The 20,059-nt window shown below is 42.9% G+C and overlaps 1 protein-coding gene across 2 annotated transcripts in view; it reads right to left on the bottom strand.

Moving 5' to 3' along the window:
* LOC104577625 (activator of transcription and developmental regulator AUTS2) overlaps window positions 1-20,059 on the bottom strand; it is a 615,539-nt gene that overhangs the window by 9,190 nt on the left and 586,290 nt on the right. Inside the window, exons 7-17 of one of the 2 annotated variants that reach the window (XM_088524333.1) lie at window positions 17,123-17,594; window positions 15,833-16,086; window positions 14,776-15,017; window positions 14,285-14,329; window positions 10,520-10,615; window positions 9,351-9,422; window positions 7,646-7,675; window positions 5,676-5,747; window positions 1,954-2,095; window positions 1,365-1,442; window positions 98-181 (exon numbers count right to left, since the gene is read on the bottom strand). In XM_088524333.1, coding sequence (XP_088380459.1) covers window positions 98-181; window positions 1,365-1,442; window positions 1,954-2,095; window positions 5,676-5,747; window positions 7,646-7,675; window positions 9,351-9,422; window positions 10,520-10,615; window positions 14,285-14,329; window positions 14,776-15,017; window positions 15,833-16,086; window positions 17,123-17,594 — 1,587 coding nt within the window. The remainder of the gene's footprint in view (window positions 1-97; window positions 182-1,364; window positions 1,443-1,953; window positions 2,096-5,675; window positions 5,748-7,645; window positions 7,676-9,350; window positions 9,423-10,519; window positions 10,616-14,284; window positions 14,330-14,775; window positions 15,018-15,832; window positions 16,087-17,122; window positions 17,595-20,059) is intronic. The other variant, XM_088524338.1, reaches the window with a different exon arrangement.

Here is a 20,059-nt window from a genome sequence, read left to right as displayed (position 1 = left end):
GTGATGTAAGCAACCAGTAAAAAAGACAGCAATCACCACCACTCAATATCCTGAATTACACAGCAAACAAGAATTCGTAAGCAAAGAGGTTACTCACTAACTGTCGGGTTGCCGAGTCCCCCGAAGGCATTGCTGCCCACTGCCGTGAGCCCGCTGAACGACGCCGGGCGGTTGAAAGGCTCTGCAAAGCAACGGAAACGCGTGAAGCTCCCTGACACGCTGCTGACGGTGAGACAGCCCTGGGGTGTCACCCAGCTGCATTAGGTCTGTGTCCAGCACTAGCTGAGTATTGTCCTCCCACCACACAGTGGCATTTGAAAAGGGTGGGGGGGAAAAATAAAATAATCTTTTTTTTTTTCTGCTGGTACACATGGCATCAGCTTACTAGAGGAAAAAAATGGACTTCAAACAAAAACAAGATGTTAAGGACTATGCTGCAGCAAAAGACAATTCATTTTAAATCTCTAACCACTTGTATTCCCTTTTACTCACTTCCACTTCTAATTCCTTCCAATTTCTTTCATGGCTTTCCTTGGGAAGTGTCCCTGACTAGCAAGGCTCTATCGCTATTAACTCTGGCACTCTTGTGCAGAGCACCTTTAGACTGCCTCACTCACATGGCCTAAGCTGTAGTCAGGATACAAGTAAAATGTCCAGTTCTATTGATATGTCACGGTGGGCTGAACATTTTGCAATGCTCTTGATACTTACTGCTAACTCTGTAAGAAAAACTGGTATATAATCTGAAAAGAAAATGTTGGGTTTTAGTAGCTACGCTATATAAAATACAGGTGGCTTATCTGATCTGTTGGGAAAGTTGTACGAAACAACCTCTTCTCTCATTTTTGGTGAATTTAATGGTTTCGATGACACTATTATTGATAAATATTAATTAGAACGGACGAAAGAGGAAGGGCAAGCATAGCATATTCTAAGGGCAGCTCCATAGATGCTCGTGCAGAATGACAAACCTACGTCAGGAGTTTGTTGTGTCAGCATGGTGACCCTGCCAAGTCATTCCCTGTGCAAAATATGATACCAAATTAGAGTCTCGATCTCTGAGGCCCCTCAAAGCAGCAGACTGCCTTATTAACTAGCAACATTTGGTGACCTCAATGCATCCTTTCTGAAATGCCCTTTTGCTGTTTTTGACTAACCAAGTCCAGATCACAAGATTCAAGGCCAGATCACAAGACCCTAAGGACCTACTTGCTTTTGGGTAACGAAAGAACAAATGAACCAGTTGGCAGTTCAGGGGGTACTCCCAGTGTAAGAGGCCACAGCAGAGCACGGCGGGAAGGAAGGTTTCTCTGAGTTGTATTGGTGGGTAGTTATTTACAGAGTGAATCTGCAACTGCACTTACCTAAGTGAGCAGCTGGGTTGAGGAAGTTGCTGTGGTGAGGAGGAGGGCCGAAAGGGGTGCCGGCCGGATGACCCCCACCTGCCAAAACAAAGCAATGGGGTGAATTCCTAGCAGAGAACGTGGAGAGGGACCCAATATGCACTGGGCTCCGCTGTCACTTAAACGATCGTTCATGTGAGCAGACGTTGCCCTACACCAAGGAGACAAACTCTGTTGCAGGGGTTCTTCAGGTTAGGATCCCATGCAAATCACAGCCCCCTTTCTGAACAGAAATTCCCATCTGGAGTGTAAGGAGGTGTGGAAAAAAAAAAAGAGCATACAAGATCTACAGCATATTTCCAACCTGTCACCTCCATGATGCATCACATACCACTGTGTGAAATGTTCCTCCATTTACAACGTGTAACGGCATTTCAGCACACTGCTTAAAATTATAGCATCATTTCAGAATATGTATCAAGTAGACTTAACAGCCCCTGGCATGCTTTGCGGAGAGCAAAAGCACCTGGGAAACTCTCTGTTAGCCTGGCTAGGATCAGTGTTTTAATGTGTGCACCACAAGAAGGAGACTTCACTTCGCAGTACTCACTGGCTGTAGAGAAGAGAGTTGAGGGCCGGGCCAGGTCATGGGGGTGGTGGATGGCTCCAAACAGGCTGGGACCTGGTGGCCTGCTCAGAAATTCAGGTTTCAGGCCAAAGTCCAGCTTGTGCGGGTCCGACTGCATCTGTTTCTGAAATATAAAAGCAGGATTTGGAGGAGACTGTCCTAAAAGGCACTTTCATGATAATGTAAGCAAAGCAATTTATTCCTAGTAACTGATGTTTTACCAACAGTGTTCATGCCGAAGCCCCTGGATAGATGCACAGCTATTCTAGTGGAAGGAAGAATCCAAAATAGAGAGAACCTCAGGCTCCCAATGGATGTTTCTTGTAAAGTTCAGCAGAGTGTCTTTAAATATGCTCGCATCCACCCCTTTGGAGCAAGGCATTTCAGCACAGACCCAACTTTAAGGATGAGCATAAACATCTACAAAGAGGTTTTCAATATGTGTTTAGCCATAAGCATCAGTCTATCTTAAAATAATAAAAAAGCAAAGCTAGAATGAAATGTTGATTTGGACTTAATCCTGGGTGGGCAGGCATGTTAATAGGAGGGTGAAAGCATCAACTGCTACTAGGCACAGCTGCCAATGACCGTCTTCCAACTGCATGAAGCACTTGCTAGAAAGTTAAGGCAATGCCAAGTCAACAGACACTAGAAACATTAAATGTGAAGCCGAAACCCAGAAACATCTGATGTGCTCTCAGTGCCTCTCAGGGTGCAACCGAGCAAGCTAGGGACTAAAATGAACCAAGCTGCAGACGCAGTTTATCACTGTCTACAGACCTGCAGCGCCGTTTGACCGCTTGCCTTCCAAACTCAAAGCACTTGCGTCCTCCTCTTTATTTGTATGATACTGCAGTTGAGCTGACTTCCTTTTTTATGATAATTCTGCTGAGGTGGCTGTACTGAAAATAATAGGTGGATGAAGGATGGGCTCTTTTTAGTGACAAATATTCACTTTGGTGGTCTCTACTTCAATAGTTTTATAGAACGAAGAAGAAAACCAAATTCCCAATTACCCTCGTTGTCAGAACTCCCTAAACACAGATTGCTGATTAATTGTGCAGGTCAGTTGAAAGGATTTACAAATGTCTAACACTGAATCAGTAGATATTAACAGTAATTCTGGAGCATGCTACGCTTTATAAATCAATATTTAATACTGTGCCAGCTCAGAGTAACAGACCATTACAATGATATAAATATGCATATTAAAAAGTTATGACCAAGTTAATGTGCATGCCTAGTAGCTGTTTTGCAAGTGCTAATAACATGTCTATGGTGCTATGAGAACACAAAAAGAACAAAGAGGGGGTTTTTCACTGTTTGGAGATAATCGGCTTCAAAAATATTGAAATGCAAAAAATGCTCTAGTGCAGGGGCATGTCCTGCATAAACCTTAGGGGTGCATCCTCAGTAGTCCAGTAATGCTTGAATAATTGAAGAAACTTCCAAAACCACAAATATTTCAGTTGAAGCCTGTGTACTGGATATTTTATGCTATGAATTCTTTTTTTAAACAACCAAGTTACAAGCCTCTGGACAAGCACTACTCCAAAATAAGAAGAGCCAACTAGAATTTTAATTGCAGCCATATGAATGGTGCTGTCCTAATAATGAAGGAACCCCCTATCTCAAGAGGAACAGGAATATCACGGCATGTTAAGAGAATTCGAATGTATTGGTTTACTTAAAAATGATACAAAAGAAAATGGTTCAGATTTATCTTACACCCATTTTATGTTCAGAAGAGCAAGCCTCTTTGTGATAATCCTTATGAATGTCTTTCAGGTCCAGCCAATGTGTAACATCTTAATTCCAGGTCCACTAAAATCAATGCAAATGTCTGCACTAATTTCACGCCATGTTACCTCAGATCGTAAGTCCTTTCCTAAAAGAGCAGGCCAGTTATGGTGCATAAATTCCCGCTTGAATCCAGGCCCTAACAGCAACACGCTGCTCAGTCCAAGAAGCAGAGGACAATCACTTTGGGCCCAGAAACTGTGTTTGACCCTGGATCTGAGGAATTCCCTGGGGGTGCACACAGTTTACACAAGTCTTGCTGCAGGGTTCGAGCAGGTGAATGGCATCTACAGCTGCAAGTGATTTTTCCTGGGGTCAGGAGGGTTGTGTCGGAAAGTTGCCTTTCTGCCTCCAGTCATGGAGGTTTCACCCTTCCAGGCTGCACAGAGAGGAGAGGACTTTGCTTCTGCATGGGAGTCCGATGACTCACTGACTTCATCCCACTTGGCTTATCCGCTGCAGCCAAATCGGAATGATGAATACATATCCCAGTTATTCCTGAAATTGTTGTCATCTGCAGCCTCACAAAGTCAAATAAAATCCTTTCCTGCACTTCTGGCCATTATCTTATTTTTGTTTTTTTTTCCTAACAGGCAAGAGCAGAAAAGTCTTAGCTAAAACCAATGGCAGCAGGAAAATGGCATTTACTAAGAGTTATAATACCTCAGCATGACCTCTCTCTGAATATTGAATCAAAGAAGATTCAAAGGATGTAGATAACATGGGAATAATAATTTAATTTCTAGAAAATACCTTTTCAATAAAATAAAAAAAAAAGCATATAACTCTCTGGGTCTATAATCTTGTCTTTTTTGATAATGGGAAGATGAATGAAGATCACTAACAGGGGAAACATAAGGAAGCAGAGAAGAAAGATACATCTACTGCAGCAAATTAACCTGTCAACCTTGTTTAAAAGGGTTATTTTTAAACTCTATTAGCTGCGAGTTTTAGTAGCTGTTCAACATCTTCATATTCGTACAGCTCTATCTTACACAATTCACTTGGATACACATACTGCAAAATGCTATAGACTCCCTGTTAATCTTACCTCCTAACACAAACTACTGACCTCCAAAGCAGAAATATGAACAGGAGCAAACACTGACCTCTATTGACTCATAACTAGCTAACGAATTCAGGAGCAACATGCAATTTTTCAGTGACAATTATAGTGGAAATATTTTAATGGGAAGAAAACCTCCGCAAAGTCCTAGTGCAACAAAAACAGAGTTAAGGTAACAATGGAAATAATCCTAATTTTTAAATGAGTATATTACATATGCTTCAGGGGAGAGCCTCGGTTGGCCCTATCAAGCCACCATAACAGCAAGGTCACATTATCTGCATCACCTGAAACCACGTAACAAGAATCCTCAAGTGTGTAAAACAAAGAAATTATTTCTACCCTTTCGGTGCAGTCTGACAGTGCGTGGTTACCATCAGTGTGTGATGTACCCACCTGCCCAGCCCAGCTACTCCCAATTTCGCGGGGAGAAGCCTCCCTGTGCTGCCTCCTGCCCTAGATCATCAGGAAGAGGAAAGAGAGACCTAGCCCGGTGTCTCTGGACCATTTAAGAAAATGTAATCTTGGTATCTTCATGTCCTCATCCATAAATAAAATAAATACTGTAGCTCATTTACCTCTTTCTAGCTCCAAACTGGTTAGCACAGAAAAACTGGGCTCCTTGCGGCCTAGCATCTTAGGTATTTCCTTGAGACATCACCTTTTATTTTTCAATTTGAGGCACGCCATCATGACAAAACGGCATGTTAGGCTGTAGTGTTATGCACTGCTTTTTTAAGAAGGCAGGACCCATGGCTAGCAGTGAAAGGCAAAACCTCCTCCTCTCAGTGGTTTGCACTGTGCAATGTGCCTCCAACACACGTGTGCCAGGACTAACCTTGACTTTCTGTTGGTGATGGTATATCTGCCAGGCGATGTGAACATGCATAGCGCACCACTTTCCAGGTTTCTGGAAAAAAAAAAAAAAAAGAGATATGACACAAATCAGTAACTTTCAAAGACTTGTGATGCTTTATTCTAGTTAAAAGCAACAAATGCTGGAAGTTAGATGCCTTTCTTAAAAAAATAAAAAAAGGGAACTCTACTCAGACCTCATCATGGGTAAACCACTTTTCAGGAGAAAACACTCCAGGGCTCTCCTGCTCCAGCTCTCCATTGCATCCCAAAAAAGCCTGGCAAGAAACTGGATCCCACTAGCTGGTTCCTCCCTAACGTTTGGGGCTTGCACTGGCTGGTGGCGGCTGATGTCCTCAGCCCATGTGGCCCTGGGGATGGCCAGGGCATCCCCCCTACCCTGGCTGCTCCAATTCCCAGGCCAGCATGGGCTGAGGGCTGAGAACCTGGCAGAGCAATTGGGTTCGCTGGCTCTCAGCTCTGTCTGCTTTGGGGTAGGGGACACACCAAGCCCGTGCAAAACCAAGGGGCACCCTTCAGTGCCTTCTCCTTCTGTCCTCCCTGGGAACACGCAGAGGATTTGTGCCCCGATTACAAGTTTTCCTGGGTTTCCAGGAACCCATGCTCCTGTTCCGTGCACTCCTGCCACCTTCTGATGCTCCTGACTGCAGCTGTGGCTTGGGATGCAGAAACCACAACCCATCAGCAGCTGCTCTGAACAGGCAGACCATTTTGCAACTGTAAGTGAAGCTCATTTCTAAAATTGTAAATTTTCCAGTACTAGACTTTCCCCGAGTGATGAAAATAAAAGCACCTAAGAGGATCAATCTGTTTTTCAAAATGAATTCGACTCCCTCATAGAATTGCTGGCCTGTACCCCCAAATTTTTGGCTGAAGACTATACTGGAAAGTTTTTGAAGTCCATCCATACACACCCTTTGGGAAGGTGAAATGGCTTGACCTGGTTCTTTGCATCCCTCCTGGCAGCATGCTTTAAATCATGGAGAAGAGAGCCAGAAAATGCTATTTGGCTTTTCCGTGGATTTTGTACTCAATTCAGAACACCTGGAAATCATGTCTGGAAAGGACTCATACAGGGCAAACTCTCCCCATTCCAGTTAATTCGGCACCTATCTATACGTAACCACATGCGTAATGTTTCCTGCATACACTTAAAAACAATCGCATTTAATTAAATGTGTTAGATTCAGGGAATTCCTCAAGCTCCTGATATCCTAAATGCAGCACAGCCGGTGCCTAGGCTCTGTACACCTGCAAGACGTACATCAACCAACCATCTAAACCACAATCAAACATAAAACCAACCTCCCACGTGCCTGTGGACACACATACCAATTCAAGGCTTTTGCTTATTCACTGTGATTGGGCACAATAGTGATTTAAGGAATTCATTTGGTTTCCACGATCAAAATCCAGACCTCCAATACTTGCAAAAAATATTCAAAAAAAGATTTAGAATGGCTGTAAGACTGGATTTTTTTCATGCTTTATCTAAGATGTTTATGTAAGATGGCCTGGATGGTCTGATCATAACACAATTACTGATATATCAGTAATAGCATTAAGTGACAGGACCATCCTGAGCACCACACGGAAGCATCAACAACCTACATTAAAAATATCCTCCACCCTGCAATGAAATGTCAAGGGAGGAGACGGTCTGCAGGTTTGGTTGTGGAAACCTTGCGAGGCATCCGTATTTAACCTCCAGAAGTCTTACTCACAATAACAACATGCAACTTCCAGTTTTAAAACTGCACATTTTCCTCAGACAATCACAAGATGCATGCAAAGGGCTGACCACACTGAGCATCACATAAAGTGCAAAAGCCCCCAGATGAAACGCAGCATCTCTTCATAATTAGTTTGCTGCTTTAACCCGGTGGGGACCGAGACGAGCTTGACAAACTGTAACACGAGAAGATTTCTTACCCTCAACATGGGCCTGAACGGATCTGTCAACTGTGAAGAAGAAATGACAGCTTGGTTACATGCCTGTCACTCAAACAATTGCGCTAATTAACAAATTTGTATTGCTTCATTAAGAGATGAAATTAAAATGTTATCATTTTACTTTCAAATGAAGCCCTTTTGGATAATAATTAGGCAGTAGCCTCCACGGAAGAGCCAGGCTCCCTCCCCCCATGACTGTTGTACCTAAGTGTTGACAAGCAACTAAACAAGCCTCTCACAGAGCGTTTTATCCTCCGGCATCAGCATTAATTTGTTGATTTAATGCTACAAAAATGGCTGGTTAACTAATCTGAAGCAAAACGCAGCTCCGTCCCGTGGGCAAGCTTGTGTTCTCGTCTTCCCAAGCCGTGCAGATGCAAGAAACGCAGGGAGGTTGAGGGGTGTTTTGGATGGGCCCCTACAAACCAGTGGCTGCGTCTGCTGCCCCTGGGTGCTCTACCAGTGCCTTTAAAACCACAGTGCTGAGTTTTTCTGTTTTCCTGCCTGTTTCTCTGCCGGGGAGCGGCTTTGACTTATGTGTCTTTTACACTAGAGCAGATGCAGATAAACAAGTGTCTGTATAAAAAGCACTTTTTTCATTATTATTTTTCCGATGGACTGGGATTTTTCTGCTAGGTTATTTTTACTGTCTTCTTTTTGCTCGTGCTTCAACAATTAATAATGAAAAATAAATTCATTTGATATTTCTGGTTTGTTTGGATGCTCTTTCTTAAAACTCAATACTGAAAGGGGAAGGAGATTTATAGGCATAAAAGGTTCTTTGCAGCCTCACTGATGGCACTATACATTATCTCCCAAGAATCGAAAGTACACTAGTAGGTGAAAGGAAGCATAAAGCTAAATGACTTAATGGAGGGAGCCTATCATTATCTCTTCCATTAAATGGCAAGAACAGACACAAAAATACATGGGGTCTTTTGGTAGAAAGCCCAACTACAGCACCAGCTCAAACAAAACTACTGGGATTGGCACAACTCAAAGAAAATAGTGCTGCACCACTTTAAAGTTGAGGCATATCAGCATGGATTTTTTCAGGAGAGCTCCCTGTTGCTTTTGTCAGAGTGTTCTGCTAAAAATAAGATGCTCCTTATCGCAATCAATGTGTATTAACTCAGCCACACAACCAACCCATTGATAATCACAAAGAACAGGAAAAAAAAAAAAGCTAAAAGATTAAGTGCTGAGACAACAAATTTTGTTCACAAACACCAGAACTTAAAAACACAATGGCACCAAAGATCAATAAAGTGCATCTGTATTTCATTGGTGCAATCAATAAGACAGTAAGCAAGGGAATAACTGTCATTACCCACATTAAAAAACAATTACAGAGCATAAACATAAATCTCGAAGAGGTCTGAACATTTCAAAGCTGATTTGGGCTTTATGCCTTTACTCTCGAGGTTTTAGGGATGCCCAGTAACAGAAAGGGAGGAACTCCTCCATTGCATTGACTCCATTTGCTTTTTCTAATGATACATAGAAATAATGGTTAATTTCTGAGTTGTTCTCACAAAAATACTGAAGTTCTCAATGACTTCAGTAGTTCAGGCCAAGCCTCAGTACTAAGGTGACAATCTGGGCATACCAAAGATGGCAGTTCTGGCATTCAGGATGTTCAGGAATAGCTTTACTCTAGAGAAACAGAACATTTTCTACAGACCCGTGGATCTTTCTGTAGAAGGGTATGTGGGACGGTTCCAGGTCTGGCTGCAACATCAATAGGATTGGAAGTCTGGAAACATCGCAAGGAAAGAAGGCATTAATGAGTAAAATATTATGGAAAAAAAAATAAGTAATGAATATTTCCTTATAATTAACATTGATTAAGCAATGAAGACATTTTTAACAGCAAATCATAACTGTTATCATCACTTAGCATGTACTACCATCTCAATTTTCAAACTTCCATTGCTCTCCAATGTTCTCCCCATCAACAATGAATTGCTAAGACAGAGATATCAGGAAAAGGAAACATCCAGTGGAACAAAATCAAACTCTTCCTATGCCTTGAGTGTAAATATTCAGCTGATCTAACAAAATGCATCTTTTGGAGAAAAAAAATCAACTTAGAGCATCTTTCTACATTATAAAGCACAAGAAAGAAATCAGCCGCAGGATAACTAACAATTAGCAGCAGAGTTGTTAACAGTCTGATTACCATAGATATGAAGAATTCCACTAATGAACTGCAATTTACATATTCAGTCATTAGAGTGGATGGGGCAATTTAAGAGGGAAGGTGTCTCCACAGAAATTTCAGGCCTGATGTCAGTCTTCGGTTGCAAAGACTACAGGCTACAGAACTTGATTTCTTCCCACTTATAAATCAAGAGTGACTTGACAAAAACAAAAGAAAAAAAGGAACAAAACACATCATTTTTAGCTACCACAGATGACAGGAGAACTAAATCACTGTATTGCATTACAGTGAAGCTAAGAGATAATTATGTAAATGAGTAAACAATAATAATCATCATTTTTTTAAATCATGATTATTCCATGACCTTACATTAGCGTATGTTTCTGGGAGCTAATTATTTTGCTTCTAAAGTTAACTATGCCACTATGTATTTTTTAAAAAATTATATGTGTAGATGTATCTGAACCTAACGACTAATAACTTCCCTTCACAGTGAATTTGGAAAAAGCCAATTCTCCTCTGTGGAATTAGGTTATTGTAACTCAAATCAATTTATTGCCCAGGAGAATTTACTGTTCCAGAATCTGAAGTAAATTCAAAGCCTAAATCTAAGGGGGATCACAACACTGGTGCATTTGAATAGTAACAGATATACAAATAAAAATAATCACTTTTTTTTTTTTTTTTACCTTGGGTTGAAATGCTCCCTGTAGTGAGCCAAAAGGGCCAGTTGGAGGAATCATGGGAGGAATACCTGATACAGCTGGAGGATAGGAGTGAAACAGCTGTAACAAAAAGATAAAACAACATAAATATGGGGGCACTAACTTCAAAATGAGGACACGAATGGGAACAAGGCAGCGAAAGCAATCCTGCGGAACAGGAAGGTAATGATACATGGAGCAAATCGAGAAGCACTGAAGAAGTGATTCCATTGCAACAATGTTAGTTAAAGCAGTCAATGAAATGTTCACAAATGTCATGACGCTTATTTTAGAACTTAAAAGCAGTTCCAAAATGATATAGCCAGAAAACTACTCCTTGACTAGGCCAACATAGTGTAAGAGAGAATTTTTTTGGCAAATATTAATTTTTAAATTGGATATGTGTTTTAAATGGTTTCAGTCTGTAAACCATTTCAAGAGAAAAGGCAGACTGCTATGCCAAATGAGACCCAGTAAACTACCATTTTAAGTGGAAAAAAACCCCTTATGAGTTCTAGGATATTATATCATTAAAACTCCATTAGAGCTTTAGTATTTTAATAGTTTCTGCAGGAAATGAGGAAACTATGCACAATTCTTACTTCATTAGCCTGTCTGAGAGGATATTCTGTCACAACTAATACCAGCAGAGAGGAGACAATCTGATTTGTTAAAAATTATTATTTAGACAAGTAGTGGAGGCAGACTCCCCTGTTAAAATTTGGGGCATTCTTCTTGTAAGGACAGCTCATTAGGCATAGGAAGGTGCATGTCTCCACTGATGGTCCTGATCTCTGCAGAGATCAGTTGTTTTGAAACAACTTGGCCAAAAAAGCTATTCTGTGCTAATAGCTATTCTGTGCTAATGCAGAAAAGTAAATGGGGGGGGGGGACAAGAGCAACCCATACTAATGTCCAAATCATCTTTCTGTGACGTGGTTGTGACTCTTCTTCTTGTGTTTCGGCGTGGTTAGTTCAGTTGCACCCTAAGCACAGAAGATGCTGAAGTGCTCAGCAAAGCTCTGTACTGTATGCTACTGTATGCTACTTTTAAGATCAAAATAAATGAGTTAATGGCCAATTGACTAGAAGCAGGACTGGGCAAAGGACTGGACATGTGGAACAGGCGAACGCTGAGAAAATCGTGCTCCAGAGTAGATCAGTATCACAAAGTTTTGCTCAATTTGTTTATGGGCATGAGTTTTTCTTAAGCCTTTTTCCATCCATTAGCTTCTTTAAGGTCATTTATTCCTATTAGAGCTACTGAGAGCTGAGAAAATATTTCAGCACTTTAGAAGTATCAAATATATTTCTTAGTTTAAAAGGATGAGATGAAGGTATTTCGTAATATGTTTCTATTGTTGTTTGTAATTCTATTTAACTTGGACCCACTCCTTTCAGTGAGGCAGAAAACATTTTTAGATTAGTTGATAGTGAACTGTAGGCATTTCAGAACTCATTAAGAGACACATGTCCTCATTTACAATAACTTTTAATGACTAAAATGTGTTTTAAATCCTCCAGTGTCTTCTGCATTTAATTCTGTGTGTAATGGACTAGTTTCAAAAGATGGAAAGAGACATAATACTTAATATTCTATTGGCTGTGACTAATAATAAGGAATGCTTTCCTCAGAGTTTTACAACAACTGGTAAGTTAATTAAATGTGACCTTCCCTCAAGGTTACAATTATTCACAAAATGGAAGGATTGTATCTCCATGATATCTTTGCATCAGTTAATTCCTCAAGCTTTTAAAACACATTTTTCTTAGCCAGTGTCTCCTCTTACCCCAGCATTCCTTTCTTTTGAGCAGCACTTTTCCCTTCCAGCTTTCTCAGGTGAAATTTTAGAATCCACATCTCCCCTGGAGCAGGTTATCTCTAAGTAAAAGTAATTCTTCCCTATGCTAAAGTCCTCCCCAAAAGAAAAGAGAGTAAAATGAGAGATGCCAAGAAGGAAATCTGTTTTAAAGCTCTACAATACTTTATATGTGAACTATTCTCCTGATCCTACAGTCTTTGAGGCAGAATTATACTTTCTGACAACGCAGCTGATCAAGAAACTGATACAAGTAGTTCATCTTTTGCCTCCATTATCAATATTTGAGGTAATTTCTTCCATACTAGAAGAGACACTGAAATGTGCTATGCTATTATGATCTTACTATAGTCCAACAACATGACCTCTAGCCATCACACTGATCTTCTTGTAACAGCTTCGTTAAATACCCAACACACAGAATAGTGATCATTGTGCAACACCTCCATTAGCACAAATATCCTCCAGAAGGAAGGGAGCTGGAGGCGTCACGGGCCAGATCTCTGCTGCCGAAGCTCCAGCACGTGCAGCAGCCTGGCTCATTGACCAGGCCGCTCTCCAAGCCGAGGCCACGGGCTAGCGCGACAGGATTCACCTAACTGCTGTATTTCTGACAGAGTGTCTCTGTGTGGATTTGGACAATGCACATAGCAGGTAACTCTTTCAGTGTTTCCCATACTGCGTGTTGACGTCTGTGCTTTATTTGTCTAAAATTCATTCACCTACTTCCCAGTTCCCTGTTCCTGCTTGAAGCAATACACCACGTTGACAATGATCTATCCCAAGAATCCATGTAAAGCGCAGCAAATAAGAGTGCAATTTTGCAAACAATGATGCAGATCAGCAGCTTCGCCCTTTTCAGTAAAAGCGATTATCACAGGCTTAAATGTTTGCCCAGTGCTCCTACTGCTGTGATCCTGCAAACGTCCATGCCGTTACAGTTACCCAAACAAGGACTCCAAAATGAATGGGTTCATTCCCATGTACTCTGGGCATGAGTCGTTAGCAGGAACTGTCTCTTCAGTGCAACAGAAAGCATCACACTGTTGTCCTCGCCAGTTTTTTTTGCCCAGTTCCACTTCTAAGCAAAAACAACACAGAAAGCCAAGTGCTTTGCAAATTTCTGAATGCTGATGCAGCACCCCTTCCCTCATCAAAACATCACTATGGGATTTAGAAATTCTCTGCATATTCATTCAGGTACCTGCCTCTGCCAATATACTGAAGGAAGTATAACATATGTTTCAGAAGCAAAAGAATCAGTGGGTTCAAACCCTTAAGAACAGAAGCTTTACAATTAACTAGCCCTTAAAAACAATTCATTTACTTATTCACACAGAACATATTTTTTGTAGCTCTGAAATAAACATGAAATGCATAGCTAGATTCATAATACTGACATGAAACAGAGATTTCAAAATCTAACAAGCCCAGTGGATCAGATGTGCCTTTGAAATCTGAAAGATAAGACAAGCTTTCAGATTTTATAAAACAAAATATGATATATTAGAAAAACTATTAGATTACCTATCCCTGAAGGATTTGTATGACAGTTTGTCAAGTTTCTTAAGAAAAAGATGAGTCTAACAGTTTGTGGCACAACTGAAACACAGTGATGAAATTACTGATACCTCCTGCTTCATGTAACACAGTCAGCTCTTCTGTCTCTTTTTCACATCAGACTTGATGAGCAAGAGATCTTGTGTATAAGCAAGAGATCTTTTGATTAGAAAAGACGATACTGCATCTTTTTCAGAAATAAGCATGACAAAGGCAAGCCTTCAAAAGCCAAAGCAACCAAGAACGATAATGGTAAATCCTGGAGTGATGATTAGGGAGAGATTCACCATTCTGTCATTTACTGAGTGGTGATCCCATCCCACCACAGAAAAGCAATTAAGTCAGTTTTAAACAGGGTAATAAAACTCACACTGTGACGGTAGAAGGGATCAACTTTTGTAGGGTATTTGTCAAACTGCAAAGGGATCAAAGCACAAACTAGTTACTTTATATTTCGTTGCTTCACTTCTGTTGGTAAAATAGAAAACTACTTTTCTATTACTTGGCAACCAACAGAGAGAAAGAAATTAGTTTCGCTGGGAGCATGTTTGGAGTTTTCTTGCTTCAATTAAGAAAAGGTCTTTATGGGGCAGGAAAAAGGAGCTGGCACCGAGGTGCCACCGTTTCAGACACTACAAGGTCCCAAGTAGTAGTGTCCCTGGTCAGCAGGCCTCGCTCCTCAGCCTCCGCACTGCCACTTGAACCTGTCACACATGCAAGAACCAAGAGGAAGGGATACAGCCCTTCCTCTCCTGTCCAACAATACCTAGGCAACATCATTTTCCTTCCCCTTAACTGCACGTATTGTTATTATTATTAATTTTGTAATAAAGAATAGAGTTGTGCTCTACTTATCCTCACATTTCTGCCTGGGGTACGCACCATGGGCGGTGCTGGCGTGGGCATGATGGCGGTGGGCGGGATGGCGTGCGGGAAGGGCGTGAAGGTGTGCTGGTGCGTGTGCTGGTGCGTGTGCTGGTGCTGGTGCTGGTGCTGGTGGAACTCCGTGCGCAGGTAGGGCGGCGGGCCGAGCGACGCCCCGCGGTCCGCGCTCTGCGAGGCCAAGAAGCGGGTGTTCAGTTCCTGACGAAGAAGATCTTGTTCTGAAACAGAAACAAAGCAAGACAACTGCTCAGGGACTTGTCCTGGGCCAATTTTGGGGGGCTGTAGTAGCAAAGAGGGATTTAAAACTTCCCACGGGAGATTTGGTGGCTCCCACTAAATTTGTACAGACGTACCCTGACTCTTAAACCAGGAGAGGAACAACTGTTCAGCTGGAGTGAGTCAATACAGGGTGGCAGCTGCTAACATAACCATCTTGCATCATGGATGCAAAACTGTTACTCAGATATTCTCCATTTTCTTCCTCCAGTTCCCTCTCAAAGTCTTGGGAGGAACAGAAATGCTACACCTTCCTCAGTTAAAGTATAAAGAGCATAATATGCCACAGATAAAAAAATCTCTACCTCCTTCCCTCCCAACACACGCACACATTCTCGCAAGCACATGAATTCAGCTCTGCTGTGTGCATGGGCAGTTGGAGACTTTCACTGGAGAGAAACAACGGCGAGGGGGAACCATGGCCCTGGCAGGGGTCTTCTCAATAGGACTCATAGATTTCTTTGTTTGGTGGGGGAATAGGGCTCCAACAAATTCTAATGTGTTTTCACCAAGAAGAGAAAAAAGCAGACAAAAAAGTCATAGCCCTTCAAAAATACTCCTTTCCAGATCAGAACAGAAGTTACTGGGGAAGTCCGAGTGGATTTTGGTCTCACTCTCAACATTGTCACCAAGGAGTCCAACCTCTATCCAAACAGCAGCCCTCACCACGCTGACCAAAAGGATTTGTTTTGACTAAAAATGGACAATCAGTTTCCCAAGCTAGACAGGCTTCTGTCATAACCCACACGGCGCTCACCTGAGTAAGTGCTACCAGCCGGATGTCCTGGAACCTGCAGGGTCCCTGACGTCAGTGGAGGTGGAGGAGGCAAAGCCGTAGGAGGGGCAAACATATTGGGGTGATGTGAGTGTGCGGGGGGCTGCAGGGCGGGCGGGAAGGTGTGCAGGGGGCTGTGGCTGGGTAAGGAGAGCGGGAACGGCGAGGCTGACGGGTGGTGAGATATGTGCGGAGGAGGCGCCTGAGTCTTGGCAGGAGTGCTGCTTCTGCTGCTGCTGCCAAGGGAAGGAAAGGCCATTAAGCTTTGCGTGGAAGAGGGAGAAATTTCAAACGTACTCACACATACGCAACCCCGCGAAGCTACTCAGAGTCCACATGAAACAAGCTGCTAAAGCAGGTAATGGATCTCAAAGGCAAGTCATGGACCTATGAGGGCTACTCTGCTCTTCCTTTCTTTAACCCTTGTCCCTGCTGGATCTTTTCTAGCCTCTTTTAGTGGTTGAGCTTCTGTGTTCTAGTAACACAGGGATGACACACAACAGGGCTATCAACCCTGTGTGTTTATTGGCTAAAAATAAGGTCCTTTCCACATGACTACTACTGATTCATGTCTTCAAATAAATGAAGCTCAAAATCAGCAGTTACTGCATTAATAAAAGTTTAATTCTTGTTAGAACTCTGACGCAAAGACTGCGGAAAACGGGAAACGAACTAGCACAATAACAGGCAGAAGCTCATTGCATAGCTAGTGCCTTTCTCTACCCCCACAATATAGAGAGACAAGATGAGTCAACAAAATAAATATTTGTGATTGCATTGGTACCAATTTTCAGGTTTAATTTCCTATGAAGGTCTATTTAAAATACATTTGCTTAGTGCTTAGTTTTACTGTAGTTACTGAGAGCAGCATCACGCTTCTCGCTAGGAGCCAGCCTGACCAGCCGGACCGAGGGCAGAAGGAGCCCGTTTCGCACCCTGGGCCGTGTGGGGCTGTGGGAAGCCAAACAGTGGGTGGGAAGGGGGCACCCTCTGGAGAGTAGCTCAGCTGGAAGAAGGGGGAACTGAACCCATGGGGTCTTGTACAACCTCTTCCGATGGCCTGAGTGTGCCGGGCTGGCAGAGAGGCGGCAGCACCTTAGTGACCTGCTTGAGGTCAGTGGTCTGGCTAGATCAGAGCCAAAGTGATGCCAGGGAGGGAGGATTGGGCCAAATGGCGCAACGCCAGGTCCAGATGGGCTCCCCGCCATCCTGTCCCTTCCATGGGCCCCTAAGCATCAGCACAGGCCCGGGGCAGCCCATCCGCTCACCTACCTTAAGCTGTTGAGGCTTAGGCTGCTGCTGTTGTAGGCGGAGAGCGACTGGGAGAGGCCCTGTGGGGTGGGATGGGGCTGCGCAGGCGGGAGGCCGGCGTGGGCAGGCGGTGCGGGCGAGGGCGGCCGCAGCGGGAGCTGCGCGGCGGGCGGCGGGGCGGGCGGGCGAGCGCCCTCCTCGGGCGCTGGGGCCTGCGGCGGCGCCGGGGCCTCGGCCCGTGGCGGCGGAGCAAGCGCCGGGCTGGGACAAGGCGCCGGGGGCGGCGGTGGCGGCTCCGGCTGGGGCTGCGGCGGCGGCTGCTGCGTCGCCTGAGGACAGGGGTCTTTAGGCACCACAGGCTCAAGGAGGGGGTCTTTGCTGCTGTCCTGGCTCTTCTCTTGACTCCTTTCTAGTCCCGATATCTTCGGGATGGCTGGGCCCCTAGCACCAGGGTCGGCATTTTCCGCTAGTGTACTGACTCCTAATTCCTTATCTGCAACAATGAGAGAGAGAGAAAACAGGTGAGAGTGCGACAAGATGGACAAAAGGCAGCTCAGGCTTGGCGCCCGGTGTCACACCCCAGGCAGTCACCACATTTCGTGTCTTACAAAGGAGAGGGCTGACTCGAAACCTAACTAAACCCAAACTCCATTCCAGCAGTATCATGAACCCTCCATCCTTAGCTTCCATCTCATGGTTTATTATATTAAAAAGATGCTCGTGTCTCAATTAATCCATGAAAAAAGACAAGTAAGCCAACAGGTTGAGCATGGTTGCTCGAGCGCTCAAAAATCTCAAGGTGGACCTTGCAAAAAGTCACTACTTTTGCCTTAAGAAAAATGCCCATAAATAGCAGTGCTTTGCTCTGTTCTGTCTTTTGCACGATAAAAGTTGGTTTCACTCTGCTCTTCTCTCCTACGGGATTTGCTTCCCAACTTTCCAGTGCAAGCATGCTAGTATTTCATTTATTTATTTATTTTAAGAAAACTGAGATTTTTACAATCCTGACCTGACTCCAGAATTTGGGGCTCTGGAATAGCACTGGTAACTACCTGAGGACAACATTTTCTCTACGTGAATTTGGAAAAAGCAGTCTCTAACCAATTGTATAAAACCCAATGGAATTAACTACAGAAACATGTAAGCACAAATTGTCAGAATAAGAGAGAAAAGTCCATAAGAAGCCAGGAAATGTCACTGGTTTCTCTACTTATGAAGAGTTTATTTTCTAGGCGCATCCCTTTTTACCCCTAATTACTCTTATGTGTATCTAACTACTCTTAAGACAGCATCTCTATTGCTTGGTCAGCCAAATAAAGAAAGTAAAGAGTTAGGGAAAAAAACTATTTCTGTCTTGGGTTTCTTTCACTGACGTCCAGTTGGAACATCATTCTTTGAAAGAATGGCCAAACAAGTGGAGAAAACAATATCATTAGTCCCGAGTGTAGTTTTTTAAAGACCTGAGAACCACACTCTGCATGAGAGTACGTGCACTCACCTATTCCTCCTCCTCCAATAAACCTCACCAAAAACAAGTCACCTGGTAGAGCCCAGAAACTGTCTACTGCTATATTTTCTACTGTTGTTACTCTACCACCACTCTGTTACTAACTCACCGAGGCAGAGTATGCAATGCAAGCTCTCTGCTTTATCAGACATTATACAGTTTCTAAACCTTGAACACATATATTGTTATTTTTGTTTGTTTGCCTTTTGTTTTGGCTGATCATGGAATGACTTTGGAATAACTGTTATTATAATTCTAGCATTTACTACAGTGGAGTTTTGCTCACCAGTAATCAACAGCACTTTCTTGTTTGAATCAAACCAATGTTCTCATAAACTTGAGAAGGTGCTTGGTAAACTTGGTGTGTGGTAAGACCTTTAAACGAACTGACTCCAAATGAGAAAGGAGCATGGGAGTATCTTTTAGAGCAATATTGCAAAGTAACTGTGAAAAGGGGAATTTCTTACAGCTTTTTGACTACTAGGAAAACAAAGTGCGGGGAAAACACACAAGATTCAGTAGGGCTTGATAATTCAAAACATACCCCAAAATTTTAAGGAAGTAAAACTTCTCTCATTCTTTGACCAGCCTTAAGAGGTAAAATAAATAAATGAGTAATAAAATGATATATATTCAGAGAAATCTGTTGACAGTTCCAGGGAGGCTCCGGAGGAATAGAAATAATTACTTTGCAGTACTGCCAAGGTCAATCGCATTGCAATTAAAGTGCAGGCTATAAATACAGGAAACTCAGCTTGCATTAATTCTGTTTGATCAAACACTATCAGAAGGTAGAGTGTGATCACCACAAGTGTCAAACAGGACTCCAAAGAGGGGAAAAAAAGTTAACAGATTGTTCAGGAAGATGTGGTGCATGTTCCCAGCTGTTACAGGCTTAAGAGTTACGACATTTGGATTTTTTAACAGAATGGCATCATAATAAGGCCTTTGAGGGTTTAGCCTTGTCATTAGAAATTCCCTACAAGACAAATATAGGAGGGAGTCTGAAAAAACGGCAGAAGCGATACTCCTAAATCTGCAGGGAATACCTTTACTTGGTGCATTCATTAAATCTTTGTATTTGATATTTTTAGTATCCCTTGCATGTATAACATTTATTCAGCACAGCTCTCCACTGAGGAGCTTGCTCCTCATGCAGCAGCTCCTGCTCCCCTTGAGGACACGGGCCATGAATCCTGGTGTCCCCTGGGTATTTGCTGCTGCTGCTCACATCTTCATCACACAGTCCCTAAGTACCATTGCTGTTAGTTCACAGCTTAGAAGATGCTGTTTTAAGTAGGACAATGATATTCCAAATGTCAAGCGTCACATGTGCGCACACCTACCTCTGCGTTACAGCATGGCATCTATGCTATACCACAGAATGCTGCCGGCTGCCCAGCAATCTCCCTAGCCCCCGTACACCTAGCAAATGCATTTCTGCAGGACTG

This window comes from Tinamus guttatus, unplaced genomic scaffold (assembly GCF_059628265.1).
Source record: "Tinamus guttatus ecotype Peru unplaced genomic scaffold, ASM5962826v1 Tinamus_guttatus_pri_ptg000019l, whole genome shotgun sequence".
Taxonomy (NCBI): Eukaryota; Metazoa; Chordata; class Aves; order Tinamiformes; family Tinamidae; genus Tinamus; species Tinamus guttatus.
This window is presented reverse-complemented; position numbering and strand designations above follow the sequence as displayed.